Source organism: Amaranthus tricolor, chromosome 13, assembly GCF_026212465.1.
Source record: "Amaranthus tricolor cultivar Red isolate AtriRed21 chromosome 13, ASM2621246v1, whole genome shotgun sequence".
NCBI lineage: Eukaryota > Viridiplantae > Streptophyta > Magnoliopsida > Caryophyllales > Amaranthaceae > Amaranthus > Amaranthus tricolor.
The window spans coordinates 11,146,121-11,161,597 of record NC_080059.1 but is presented as its reverse complement, the minus strand read 5'-3'; the positions used below and the strand labels follow the sequence as shown (position 1 = coordinate 11,161,597).

The 15,477-nt window shown below is 32.2% G+C and overlaps 1 protein-coding gene across 1 annotated transcript; it reads left to right on the top strand.

The window, feature by feature from the left end:
* Window positions 1-1,613: 1,613 nt before the first annotated feature.
* LOC130797821 (flowering-promoting factor 1-like protein 2) lies at window positions 1,614-2,128 on the top strand. The gene has a single exon (XM_057660589.1). It carries the CDS (start codon window positions 1,614-1,616, stop codon window positions 1,956-1,958), a length of 345 nt encoding a protein of 114 aa, XP_057516572.1. The 3' UTR covers window positions 1,959-2,128.
* Window positions 2,129-15,477: the final 13,349 nt, after the last annotated feature.

Below are 15,477 nucleotides of genomic sequence, written 5' to 3'. Positions count from 1 at the left end.
AATTTAACAACATTGTTTGCTACACATTGAAAATTTATACTGCAACACAAGAATGTTTATAAGTACCAAAGGGGACATGCCTATTAAATTCTTTCATTTCATAGGAATTTCTCCTTCTTTATAATAACATTAAGTCATGCTCTTTAATTAACCAAACACAAACTGATAGACCTATTTTCTTCACATTTATTATTCAGAAATAAAATTCAATGAAAAAACTTCATAATATAATGATATAATTACGTCAATCTATCATTTAATATCTTTTAAAAGCCTCTTCATCCACTAAATAAAGTAAAATCATAAGTTGGATCAATTATTTAAGGATGCCTTTGGAAATAAATATTTCATTTCAAATTGTTTATCTCAATTATGAAATCATAGTGAAAATTTTAAAATTGACAAGGGTTGTCATGTCATTTTCAAATCTTCATCTTTAACCAATTTCATAACAATAGTAGATTTGACTCAAATCAAATTTAAATTTTTGTTATCTGTCAAACACTAAATTTAAGTCAAACTTTTATTTACAAATAAAATCATCATGAGCAAAATAATTAACTAGGAAAAATAAATCCCTTCAAATTCTAGACATCAAGCTGAGCTTATTAGAGTACACACAAGACTAAACCAATTAATTTATTGGAGCAAAAATATTTTCTCTGTCCCACTTATTTTTTATTAATTATCATTTTAATCTATTATACTTAATTTTATAATAATAATCTACCACTTTTTTTAATCTCATTTATACATTTTAATTTTTTTTTTAATTTTAATTGCACAATTCATTTTGTCTATTTATTTATAATAATTTCTTAAAACCTAAAAATTTCTCTTTACTGTGACAGACGAATATATCTGTTATCAACTTATATATAACATCACACCTTAGCCACCATATCCACATGGATATCGCATGACAGAAGTGATGGTGTCCACTTCTTTATTGTTTTTATTTTTATAATTTTTCAAATGTCTACTTTAGAATAGGCTTAGCTTTTCTTTTTTTTTTTTTTTTTATTCTGTTCTTGGTTCCCTAGATTCCCTACTATCAAATTAAATTAAATACTCCCTTTCTTTTCTAATGTTTTTTCTATATACTTTTTCCACAATTTTAAAAGTAAATTTGGAGTCTTAATATCTCTAAATACGCATTATAAAAAATTATAAAAAAATATATAATTAAAAAGTATATTTTAAGACGAATCTAACAAGATCTCACATGAATATACTTTATAATTTATATATGTCTTAAAAATCTTAATTAAATTTCTCTCTACAAAATAGAATATTATAAATAGGAAGAACATTAGAAAACCGAGCGACTAATTAATCGAATTAAGTATAACACATTCCTCCCAAATTACAGCCACGTGTGCCCGACATTTTAGATTCCTACACTAAAATTGACATTTCATATATACAGTTGTAAAGTGGAAAATTTATCCTTAGTTGCATATTCCTTTTTCAACCCCCTATATATACACCTCTTCCCTTCTACCCGTCTATTCATCATCCAACAAACTCTAAACTGAATATAAATTTCTTTCATACCTCCTAATTAACAAATAAAAAATTAAATAATTATCTATTAACAAATCTTTAGAAAAATGTCAGGAGTTTGGGTGTTTAAAAATAATGGAGTGATTCGATTGGTAGAGAACCCACAAGCCGAGCAAGAAGGAAGTGAGCAAGTAAGAGCAAGAAGACCAAATAAGGTGCTGGTTTACTTGCCAACTGGGCAAGTTATCTCATCGTATGACATTCTCGAAAGAATACTTAAAAGTTTAGGGTGGGAGATGTACTTAGGTTCTGATCCAAATCTTATCCAATTTCATAGGAAGAACTCTATCGATTTGATTTCACTTCCAAGCGGCTTCTCTAAATTTAATTCTGTTTATATGTACGATATTGTCATCAAGAATTCCAATGTCTTCCAAGTTCGTGATGTTTAGGTGAATTACTCATCAAACATGATTTACACTTACAAAAAGTGTACTTATCGTCTAGTTCAAGAGTAGAGTGTTTTACATGGTTGCAGTATGGCATACCATCTAATAAAGAAAATTACATATGTTCTTGTTTATGCATTGTATTCATGCTTGTTATTTGTACTGTTGATATGGATCCGTTATAATACTTTTCTTTTTAGCTTGCATGTGAAGTTGTCAATGATCAGACAAATATGGTGAAAATTATTAGTAACAAACAGAATTAACTATGTTGAATTAGAAGAGCAATCTAAAGACGGATAAAATATTGAGAACGAGAGCAATTAGATCTTCTATGTTAATGCGTATTCTCTATAAAGACCCTTAATGTTCTCATATTAATTTTCTCTGATAATGGAATGACAATGAGAAAAAAAAAATACAATTAACATATATAGGGATCATAGCTGTTATATATAATAATAACTTATAACTAATATTCAGTCTATCATAGAGCATATGTATTTACATATAAGCCCAATGTTGAACTATGATCCAAGAATCTCCTACTTAGGATATATGTATCAAATTAGTCCACTTTAATAATGAGATCAAACTATTATCATAATATTATCAGAGTGTAAAACCAACTTTATCATATCTTTATTTCTACAAAAAAAACTTTATAACAAAAAATGTCGACATATGTTCCATAAAATAAAATTACAAACTCCCACTAAAACAACACATCCTACATAGCAGAAACAACACCTATATGACACAACAAAAGAATAATAAAATGGCGACTACACATTTCATCGCCATTTGATAGCTAAATGGTCAAAAAGTGGGACAGGCGACGGGCTGACGACGGGCCTTAAGGCGGTCGCCTTTTCGTTGGTCGTCAAAATAAAAGTGGACGTCATTTCCTCGCCATTTTTCAGAACAAAAGGGCGACCAGCTGGCGACGAACATACCCTCGCCAAACACACATCTGAACAGGCGACGAGCCTGGCCGTCGCAAGCCTCTCGCCTGTACTTTCTGATAATAGGCGATTAACGGCCCGTCGCAACCCTGTATGCTTTTTTTTTCCCTTTTTCGCATTATATATATATATATATATATATATATATATATATATATATATATATATATATATATATATATATATATTTCTTGTAATATTAAGATAATAATATACACATAAAACAAATAAATAAAAATAAAAAAAGTGGGACATATTATTTATAAAACAAAAGTTTATCTACAAAGCCACAAAAGTTACATATATTCAATCATTGATTAGGAGGAGGTGGAGGAGGGGGTTGATATAAATTGAGATGCGATTGAACAAATCTCAAAAAAGTTCTCGTTCTCTTTCGATTTGTTCAGTCAGCCTTTGGTGAGTCTCATACGCAGTCTGAGCATTTCCCATTCGCACCGCTTCCCATAATCAATTGTTAAACTCTATTTGTTGTGCTTTCAAATCTACAAACCTTTGTTGAGTGATGGCATCATAATCAGGCTGTGCAGGTTGAGAAGACGGATTATCGGTTGGCTTTGATGGATAAATAATTTAGGAGGCGGACCCAACCCCAAATACCTCTCTCCTTTTTTTCCTTTTTGTTCTTGACCCAGTCTCTACATTTTTAATGGCATCCAACCAAATTTGACTTGAGTCGCGGGTAGGATGCTCGTTCAATAAGCTCCATATTCATCCCTCAATAAAACGAACAAATCAATCAGAAATAAACATGTTAATAATTGATAATAAAATTAAAAAAATAAAAAGGTTAATAAATTATTACATTAACTTTTTGCGACTTCGTATTAGTCCATTGGGAACAATCCCCAGATTCAGCATCAAAGACCCCATGTGTTAGTGTAAATATCTCATAAGGTGTGGGTCTTTGAGCTTTTGATTGTTCCTAAAATAAAAAATAAAATTAACCAAAAAATAATAAACCAATTCAATATAATACTACATAATTAACTAAATACTCACCAAATCCCGCATGGTCCTGGCATGCAAGACTGAGCCACCTATATGGGTGGCTTCAGCTTTGTCTCTTCCTCCACGTCGATTGGAGGAGTTCCTAGCCGATAGAGCTTTATTATCAGGGCGTTCCTAATCATTTTTCCATCGTGCCCAAGTCTCACTATCGATGGAAGCAGGCTTAAAATCAGGCTCGCTTTTCAACTTTTTGCGCGCTTTGAAAAGCATATCCGCATAACGATTTGCGGCTTTTTCCTCCCATGCCCTCCTAACGAAATGGTCGATACGAGGGTCCCATTTGTATTGTTTCTAAATACATAAATGATTCATTAAATAAATACTTATAATAATTTATGTATAAAAAAAATCTGAAAATAAACAAGTACATAATTATTTTACCTTAAATTCATTAAAGTAAAAATCTTTAGTGGGTTTGGTGACACCCTTCCAACTACTACCTTCTACTTCTTGTCTATAGTTGAAGGTAGCTCTTATTTTTGAAGCAATTGTATTCCGTATGCAGGATCGAATCTTATAGTAATTAAAAAATTAGTTTAAAAAATTTAATTAATAAAAAAATATTAATAATAATAAGATTATAAAAAAAACTTACTAGTTTATGTTTGCTAGCCATAGAATATCAGACGAGGATTGTTTCCATCGTCTTCTTCCATACTATTCACATAATCATTTGGAGTATTTTCATTACTCCCATGAACTTGATTTGTGTTTTCTTCATTACTATTTTCTTCATTATTATTTGACAGATTATTGAAGAAGATTTAGACCAATCGTTAGGATCGTTGTTCATTTTGCCTATAACATTTATATCAAACCCTAATATTATTTCCAAATAAAATCAATCTCTATCTACAGCATAAAATTTCCCAATTAACACAATCTACAACTAATATTCAAGTAAACTGACATTTTTACCCACCTAATATATACTATCATGTCAAACATAACATTTCTACCTATAATATTCAAGTAATCTATATTCAATCACACTAACATCTCTACATACAAACATTAATATAAAAACATCTAAAAAGTGAAAAAAAAAAAAAAAAAAAAAAAAAAAAAACATGAAAACATCAAACATAAATTACACCATAAATCTCAACATTATTCGAAAATTACATAATCAAAATTTCAAAAAATAAAATAACATGAAACATGCACAAATTATACCATAATTCGACAATAACAAAAAAAAACATGAAACATGCACAAATTACACCGTAATTCGAAAATAACAAAAAAAACATAAAAATATTTCGAAACAATAAATAACATGAGAACAAAAATAAATTACTCTACAATTCGAAAATTACATTTAAAAATAACAAAAAAAATCTGTAAAAAATAACATGAAACATGCACAAAAATATACCATAATTCGAAAAAAAAACATGAAAATATTTCGAAACAATATAATAACATGAGAACAAAAACAAATTTCTCCATAATTCGAAAATTACATTTAATAATAATATAAAAAAAATTCTGAAAAAAATAACATAACACATGCACAAATTATACCATAATTCGAACAAAAAAAACCATAAAAATATTTCGAAACAAAATAATAACATGAAAAAAAAAAATTACTCCATACTTCAAAAATTATATTAAAAAATAACATAAAAAAATATGAAAAAAATAACATGAAACATGCTCAAATTATACCATAATTCAAAAATAACAAAAACAACATAAAAATATTTCGATACAACAAAATAACATGAAAACAAAAAAAAATTACTCTATAATTCAAAAACAAACATAAAAAAAATAAAGACATACAAACATAATTCATCATAATCATCATGAAATAAAAAAAAATCAAAAAAATAAACAATAAGCACTAACCTTTTAGTAAGAAGATGACAATTTTAGAGTTGAAGATGAGTAGCAACCACAAGATGAATGTTGAAAATGAGGATGAAATTAATAGAGAAAAGAAAATTAAGTTTTAATTAGTAGATGAAGAGGCGTAGAGAACTTAGAGGAAAAAAATGAATAAGTTTAGGGTTTTGATTGTAGGAAAAGATAAATTAGGGCAAACTTTTCTTTTTTTGTCTTCGGGAAATGGCGACCACCCCTCCCATAGCTAATCCGTTGCCCCTAGTATGAAAAGACTGGCATTGACTTTCGGTAGATAGCGACGACTTGTCTCGTCGCTCGCCAGTCGCCAGTCCTCGGTAATAAGCTAAATTTGGCGTGCAAGATTAGGGAAAATCAGAAAGAATATTTATTGCAGGGGGCAACGCACCGCCATCGCCCACTTTTCAAAATTTTAAAAATGCCGCCTTTTGAAGTCGCGTAATTTTAGTAATTCTAATTATTATTATTATTATTATTATTATTATTATTATTAGAGAAAATTACATAAAACTACCTTTTCTATACACTCATTTGCAAAAAACTACCTTTTATAATTTTTTTTGCAAAAAACTACCTTTTATAATAGATTTTTTTGCAAAACACTACCACTTAACGTTTTTTAGGGCATTGACCGTTTGTTTTCACGGTTGACCATCACGTGTCCTTCACGTGATATTCTTAGCCTTATGAAACCATCTTCTTTACTCATTTCTTTCCAAAACACGAAGAACAGGAGGAACGTGATATTCTGCTCTGCAATTTTCTTCTATTCCCTTCTCATTTCCTTGCTCCATTTTCCTCTTGAAGATTTCATCATTTAAAGGTATGTCTTCTTCATTAATGGTTGTATATTTCAGTTTTTTTTTTCGATAAAATATAAATTTTTCTTCAAATTTGCGTTTTGGTCACTGCGTTTTTTAATGTTGAATTTCGTGTAAATTATTGTTTAATTTGTAAATTGATTGTTGTTGTCTATGATTAATTGATTAGGGTTCTATATATTTGATAAATACCTAACATGAAGAAATTGAAAATCTGGAAAAAACCAAGTACTTCGAAAAAGATGGATTCTGAGTTGGCAAATGATTTGGGTAATGTTAGGGTAGCTGAGTTGGAGGTCAATACATCTGATGTGGCACATGAGTTAGTGGATGAGTTGGAAACACCATATGTAGATGCTGTTGTTGGGGAAATGGGACCACCAAACACATATACGAGATATAAAGAATGTGTAAGTGCTAACCCTAGATCTGAAACAACTACCTTAGCTTCTCTTTCTGCCCTAAACCTTACACCAAATGAGATAGGCCAAATAGAGCAACAAATTTCTGATATTGAGGTTGAGGATAACAATGATGATGATTACAATGGTAGTGATGAGGATGAATATGCGAATGATTCTGATTTGTTTGCAGAAAATGTAGTATATGGTCTCGATGATGTTTTTATTGGTGAGGATGAAATTGGGTTGATAGTAGATAAGGAAATTGATGAAGAAAACAACAGAGACATATACGTTAATGATGATGAACTGGAGTCCGATGATGATTTGGCTGCTTTGAATGTGGATGAGGAAGGTATAGTAAGCTGTGGCACATTTAATCCCGAGGTTGATTTTAAGGGTAAGATCAATTTGTCGTTAGGTCTTAAGTTTCCTTCGATATATGTGTTTAGAAAAGCATTAAGGTACCATGCTATTGAATGTGGTTACAATTATTATTACTTGCATAATGGTAGAAGTAGGATAACCGTGTATTGCTACAATAGATGTGATTGTCTGAAATCGAAAGCTAGAATTGTGAATTGTGTTTGTGGGAAGGATAAGAGGTGTTATTTTAAGGTTCATGCTAAGAAGTTGAAAGATGAGGAGACATTTCAAATAAGGAGTTATATTCCCGAGCACACTTGTGGTCACCAACACATTAATAACAAAGTCACTGCGTTGTATTTAGCTGAGAAATACGTAGAGGATTGGAGGGAAAATCCAAATTGGGATTTAAGGGCATTTAAGAAACGGGTTAACAGAGAGTTAGGTTGTGAAGTGAAGTATTCTAAGTGTTACATGGCTAAAAGAATTGCTAAGAAAATGATTGTTGGTGATGCTAGTGAAGAGTATAGTAGGGTGTGGGATTATGTTGAAGCAATAAGGAGGTTTAACCCAGGAAGCACTGCAATCGTGAAATGCATTGGAATAGACACACCTCCACCCTTGTTTCAAAGGATGTATATATGTTTGCCAGCATGTAAGGAGGGTTTTGTTGCTGGTTGTCGGCCTATTTTAGGTGTGGATGGGGCACATTTGAAGGGAGAATTCCCTGGGGTTTTGATGACTGCAGTAGGTAAAGATGGGAACAATAACATCTTCCCTATTGCATGGGCGGTGGTTGAAACCGAAAATGTTGAAACCTGGACTTGGTTTCTAAATCTCCTCGTAGAAGACCTGATGTCGGTTAGTCCATCGAGTAGTTGTGCACGAGTTGGATGTGAAGATTTCACCTTCATGAGCGATAGGCAAAAGGTATGAATGTAATTAATTGTTAAAAGATATCTTGTTTCATATGTGAATATCTTTGAAAAACTTTTATTAATGTTGTTACTACATGGGCATTGCAGGGTTTGATTGAAGCTTTGAATTCAGTTGTTCCTGAAGCTGAAATTAGGTTCTGTTGTAGGCATATTTGGGCTAACTTCAAGATCAAGTTTCATGGAGAGTTATACAAACAACACTTTTGGAGAGCAGCAAGAGCTTACAACAAGGTACGGACTCATTTTTGAAATTAAATATTTCACTGTAATGTTGTACTAATATGTGTAAAATCTTCGTGTACAGTTTCATTTTGATCAGGAAATGAATGCAATAAAGAATATTTCTGTTGAGGCACATACATATCTAGCTGCAATTCCTGCTAAACATTGGTCTAGGCATGCGTTTTGTAGTAGGAGTAAGTCTGGAATGTTGTTAAATAATATTTGTGAGTCCTTCAACAACGTGTTAGTAGAAGCTAGGGGGAAGCCGATTATTTCTCTTATGGAGTGGATTAGGAGATACGTGATGCAAAGGAGTGCAGCCAAACGAGAGGGGTTGGGTAAATTTAAAGGTGTGTTGATGCCAGCGATAACCAAAATGATTGAAAAAAATTCAAAAGAAATATATGGTTTGAGGGTAATTCCAGTAGATGTATTTGAATTTGAGGTGGATGATGACGATAAAAGTTACGTGGTAAACTTGACCAATAGGACATGCCTTTGTGGAAGTTGGAATCTTATTGGGATCCCTTGCAAACAAGCCATGGCTTGTATTCTTATTAGAAAATTGGATGCAAGTGAATTTGTCCATGAGGCGTATCGTGTAGAAACGTATGCCAAGACGTATGCTCCTAAGTTTTTTGGCATGCCTGGACGCGAAATGTGGCCAACAACTACATTAGCCCAACCTCTTCCTCCACCATTTCGAAAGATGCCTGGAAGGCCTAAACTAAGGAAAAGGAAAAGGGAAACTGATGAAGGTAAAGAAGGTAAGAAGCCTGCAACTGCTGCTCGAGAATATAAGCAACGGAGATGTGGTAATTGCGGTGAGTTAGGTCACTACAAAAACAAATGCAAGAATCCAACAAAAGCACAACCAACTAAGATGAGGTCAAAGGGTGGAAGGCCTAAATTGGGATCTTGTAGTACTCAACTGTCCACACCAAGTGACATGCCTTGCTCCAGTACTACATATGTAATGGATGAACAAAGTCAAGTATAGAAATGTATTTGTCGATGTAGTGTAAGAAATGTATTAATTAACAATGCACATACTGAAATCTTTAATGAATTCAAGAGTGGATTGATCTTGCTAGTTGCTACTGTATTCTGTATACCAGATGTAATTCTCATGGGTGTAATTTCTTCTTATCATTTGTTTTGTTCTCATATGTTCATAGAAAAGTTTTGTTTCTATTCAAGTGCAGCAAATCAGTATTCAAGTGCACATACTGAATTGTTCCTTTTATTGTTTCTATTCAAGTGCAGCAAATCAGTATTCAAGTGCACATACTGAATTGTACATCAATATTCAATATTCAAGTGCAGCAAATCAAGTGTTTATGTGTTTTAGTGCATCAATATTGTGCATGATTAATGTGCATCAATATTCAACATCAATTGCTGTATGTGCATCAATATTGTGCATGGATTGCTGTATGTGCATCAACAATGTGCAGCAATTGCTATGTGCATCAAAACCTGCAAATCCAAACATACCAGCTCATATAATGCATCAATTGCTATGTGCATCAGTATTCATGATACCAGCTAACATACCACCAAACCAAAGCACTTCAGCAAACAATGAATCAATCTTGAACACAAAACCAGCAAACAAATCACACACTAATTCATACACAACATTAACAGCTAACATACCAGCTCATACACACCAAACAAATCACACACAGTACCTGCAAAGAAAAGAAGTGGAAAAGAAACAACCTTGATTCATTGATTCAACATTCTCAAGTTACAAATACCTAAAACATTGTTACAATTGTTGTGATTAAGGTCCTAAAATTCAAATACTAATCTTCATAAGTACAACAAACACTAACAAAAAACAAACAAAAAACCCTAACGCAAAGCTTGCACACTGATTCGTCGATTTCTTCTTCATCCTTGATATATCTGAAATCACTAGATCCTTTTCATGTTCTAAGCAACAAACCCTTGAAGTCAAGATCTTGATTTCCATTGCCAATTGTCGCTTCTCCTCCAAAAGCTTGTTCGTCACTTCTCTTTGCCAAACAGCCATTTCAGGTTGATCAACCCATTCAAACTTTTTGCATCCCCTCCAATTTGTATCAGGATCATAGAAAACGCAACTCTTAAACCTTCTTCCTGGATTTTCCTTGGTCCAAGAAACCCTTCTTGCAAATGGAACTCCACATCGACAATTCTCAGATTTCGAATTATGGCTAGAAGAAGAAGAAGACATTCCAAATTAATTTCAAAATAAATTGGCGTGCTTTACTGAATTAATTATTCAACATCAAGGAGAAATGAAAGAAGGGAGAAGCGAGGATGAAGAACAGCGATTATGGGATTTCGAAGAACAAAACGGCATTTCAGGACTTAGGGTTTCAATTGATACAGTGAAGAAGAAGGGTTTATAAGGCTTAGATCATCACGTGCAAGTCACGTGATGGTCAACCGTTTCAATAAACGGTCAATGCCCTAAAAAACGTTAAGTGGTAGTGTTTTGCAAATGAAAGTATTAGAAAAGGTAGTTTTTTGAAAAAAAATTTATAAAAGGTAGTTTTTTGCAAATGAGTGTATAGAAAAGGTAGTTTTATGTAATTTTCTCTTATTATTATTATTATTGTTATTATATATTATTAGTATTGTTATTATAATTATAATTATAATTATAATAATAATAATAATAATAATAATTATTATTATTATTATTATTATTATTATTATTATTATTATTATTATTGTTGTTATTATATATTATTATTATTATTATTATTATTATTATTATTATTGTTGTTGTTGTTGTTGTTGTTGTTGTTGTTGTTGTTATTTTTTTTTAATTATTATTGTTAATATTTTTATTATTATTATTAATACAAAATATTAATAATTTGGAGGAATATAATAAAGTTGTATTAAATATTACAAAATATTAAATAATTACATATAAATAATTAAGCCTGCTCTTCATCACTAAAATAATCGTTGTTCTCAACAACTTCATCTTCGGATTCTTTGTCATCTGACAGTATAAAATCCACATCTTCTTTAGTATCTTCATCATTATCATGCACCTGTTATACAATTTTGCCAGATGGATCAAGAAGCGCTGTCTGGAAAACATCTTCTTCAATTTCAATACTTTCTCTATTTTCTTCTTGGAAAGTAGCATCTTTGGATTCTTGTTGTATTGCATTGTCGAATTTGTTTTGTTTAACTTTGCAAACCGATCTCCAATCTTTGAAATTTTGTCGTATACTCGGATATGGAAGATAATATACTTGAGATGCTTGAATTGCCAACACAAATGGATCATATATACGATACGAACGACCCTGATGTATGTCAACTAACTTATATCGTTTATGAATGTTTGTTCCGTGGCTATTTCCAATAGTAGTTGGGTCATACCAATGACATTTGAACAATGTCACTCTTTTGATAGGTATCCTTAGATATTCAACCTCTATAATTTCAAGCAATTGCCCGTAAAAATCATCTTCGTCAGGACTGTTGTCAGCAGCTTTGACGCACACTCCACCATTGTCTGCAGATTTATTAGTTGCATGAAGTACTATGTGGAATCTATATCCGTTTGTATAGCAGACATTGTAACTCCAAGCATGTTTAAGTGGTCCTTCAGCCATCTACTTCAAAATCTCGCTGTTCTCTCGGTTATCAAATAATCCTTGTCTTGCCTGTCAGATAAATGAAAATAACTTTATGAATTTTAATAAAGTAATTTTGTCATACATAAAAGATGTTAAAAGATGAACAACATACTACTGTTCTGAACGCATATGTAAAATTCTCTTGCACAAACGCTTCAATCTTCTAACTTGACCAATTCGGTTCATGTCTTTGAATTGAACTTTTAAACTCAAACACAAATACATCCATATCTGGACAATTCATTAGCACGTATCTGTGAGCAATCTCGTAATCTCTTTCATCCAAAATATATGCTTTTCCTTTTCCATGAAATTTTATTGATGACTGAATATTGACAACACACCAGATATAACATTGTTGTAACTTCCATCATCATTCCTGGGAAGGTCTCTGACCCTGCATCGGACATGTGGCTCAAAATAATGGGAAACAAAATGCGATGGTTCCTCGGTTAAATAAGCGTTGCATATTGACGCTTCAACATGAGCTTTATTTTTCACATTAAGTTTCAAATGTCTAAGGTACCTATAAAAAAATTAGTTCAATGTTGTAATAAATGAATGACCTATATGTATAATAATTAAACAAAAATTAATTTATATAATTTATATACCTCTCAAATGGATACATCCATTTGTATTGGACAAGTCCTGCAATCCTTCCTCATATGCCAAATGGATAGGAAGGTGTTCCATGCTATCAAAGAATGTGGGCGAAAATATAGTCTCCAGTTTGCAGATGATAACCTAAATATCTGCTTCCATCTTCCTCAAGTCCTCCAAACATAGCTCTGTGGTTGTCAAACTTCTAAAACATAAGCTCAACTCGATAAGAGCTTCCCAAACCTTCACCGGTAGCAATTCTCTAAATGCAATTGGAATTAATCATTGCATGAAAACATGACAGTCCTGACTTTTCATGCCAAAAAATTGATGCTTGGCCATGTCAATATTCTTTGTCATATTGGACACATAACCATCAGGAAATATAATGCTTTTCAACCATTGAAGCAAAGCACAAATCTATTGTTCATTTAATGTATAGGAAGCTTTCAGAATAGACGTACATATATATAATCAAAATAACATGTTACATGAGTTATTATTAAGTCTAAATTTCAAAAACTATAAAGGTTTGAGGGTACACACACCTATATATAATCAATAACATGTCACATGAACGTATACCCAGTTCATGCAGATCATGTCTTCCCTTGATGTGATCCTTTGTTTTATTTGGCACGTACATTAATGTGTTGAATATGAAATCAAAAACATTCTTCTCTATGTGCATAACGTCCAGATTATATCGAATCATGTTAATTTTCCAATATGGCAAATCCCAGAATATGCTCCACTTCTTCCAGCCAGCAGAATACTTACTAGCTTCCTTATTATGTTCTGGTGCATCTTCTTCATTGACTCTCAAAAATCCAAATTGGTCTAATTCGTCTAGCAATTCATGTCCACTCCGAATAATAGGTGGATCTCTTTTCTCAACAACGTCAGATCTAAAATTTGTTCTATTTCTCCTATAGGGATGACTTTTATCTAAAAACCTTCTATGACAGTCAAACCAACAAATCTTCTTGCTATGCGTAACGTAGAAGGCTTGTGAATCGTCCATGCAGTAAGGGCAAGCATATCGCCCCACAGTACTCCACCCAGACAATATCGAATAAGCTGGAAAGTCATTGATCGTCCACATTAAAGCTGCTAGCAGTTGAAAATCCTCCTTTCTTGAAACATTAAATGTACAAATCCCCTCCTCCCACAACATACTCAACTCTTTTATTAGTGGTTGAAGATATAAGTCAATGTTGTGCTTTGGATTGCTCGGCCCAGGAACAATCACGGTCACAAACATATACGGCTTCTTCATGCACATCCATGGCGGAAGATTGTATGGTGTGACAATTAAAGGCCACGATGAATACTGTTGACCCGAACTTCCAAAGGGGTTAAAACCATCAGTACACAAACCAAGCCGCACGTTTCGAGTCTCCAGTGCAAAATCTGGATGTATGTCGTTGAATGTCAACCACGCTTCAGCATCAGACGGATGTATCATCTCTCCATCTTTAGTACGCTACTCTGTGTGCCACCTCATATGCATAACTGTTGCCTCTGAAGCATACAATCTTTGTAATCTGGGGCCCAGGGGAAATAATGAAATTGTTTCCGCGAAACCTTATCACCTTTACTGTTTCTTCTCCATCTAGAAGTTTCACAAATATAACAGCAAGTTGCATTCGCATTATACCTCTAATATATCATACATCCATTAGGATAACAATCTATCTTCTCAACGGGTAATCCAAGGGAAGCTATTTTTTTTTTGGTTTCATAGAAGTTGTTTACCATCGTATTCTCTTCTGGTAACGTTTCATTCACAATAGCACAAATATCATCGTAACACCTCTCAGTGACACGATGGTCCGTCTTCTGGTTTGTAAGTCGACCAATAATAGACATCTTGGTTTGATTTTTACAACCTTCAAATAAAGGACTATTTACAGAATTTAACATTTCAAAGAACTGTCGACACTGAGGGTTTGGATATTCGTCAATGTGTACCGGTGCTTCATTATCTACCGATACTACATCTTACTGGGAGGGAAGAAACTGATAGTAAGTGTCTGGAAATACACTAGCTACTGCATCATACACCATCTGTGAGTATGGATTTGGATTGTTTGACGATCGCTCTCCCACTACGGCTACAACATCAGATGTTGTTCCTACCTGTGTATTTTGATGATATTCCCACTCATAGTAATTTTCAACAAACCCCTTTCTCATTATATGTTCTCTTATTTCATTTGGTTCCTTATAACAACAATTTTTACACTTTTTACAAGGACATCTAATCTTAGAACTCATGTTATTTTTATGAGCAAAATCTAAAAACTCTTCCAACCCTCTCATAAATCTTAAACTAAACTTTTCATTTTTTCGTCGGTTGTACATCCAACTTCTTTCTTGCTTAACACTCATGTTTAACACCTATATATAATATAATAATATAATTACTCAATTGATTAGTAAAGTAAGTTAATGACAATAAAAATATATAAAACAATTCATGAGAATAAAAATATATGATAATAATATAATTATTCTAATATGAATTATTAAAGCAAATTAATGACAATAAAAATAAAATATAAAATAATAAAAACATATAAAAAAACCTGATGTAAATAAAAAAGGAAATAAAATATGTACTAATTAAATAATAAAATTAAATCA

Excerpts from the sequence above, each read along its gene's own strand:
- LOC130797821 (XM_057660589.1), top strand. The coding sequence starts at position 1,614 with ATGTCAGGAGTTTGGGTGTTTAAAAATAATGGAGTGATTCGATTGGTA.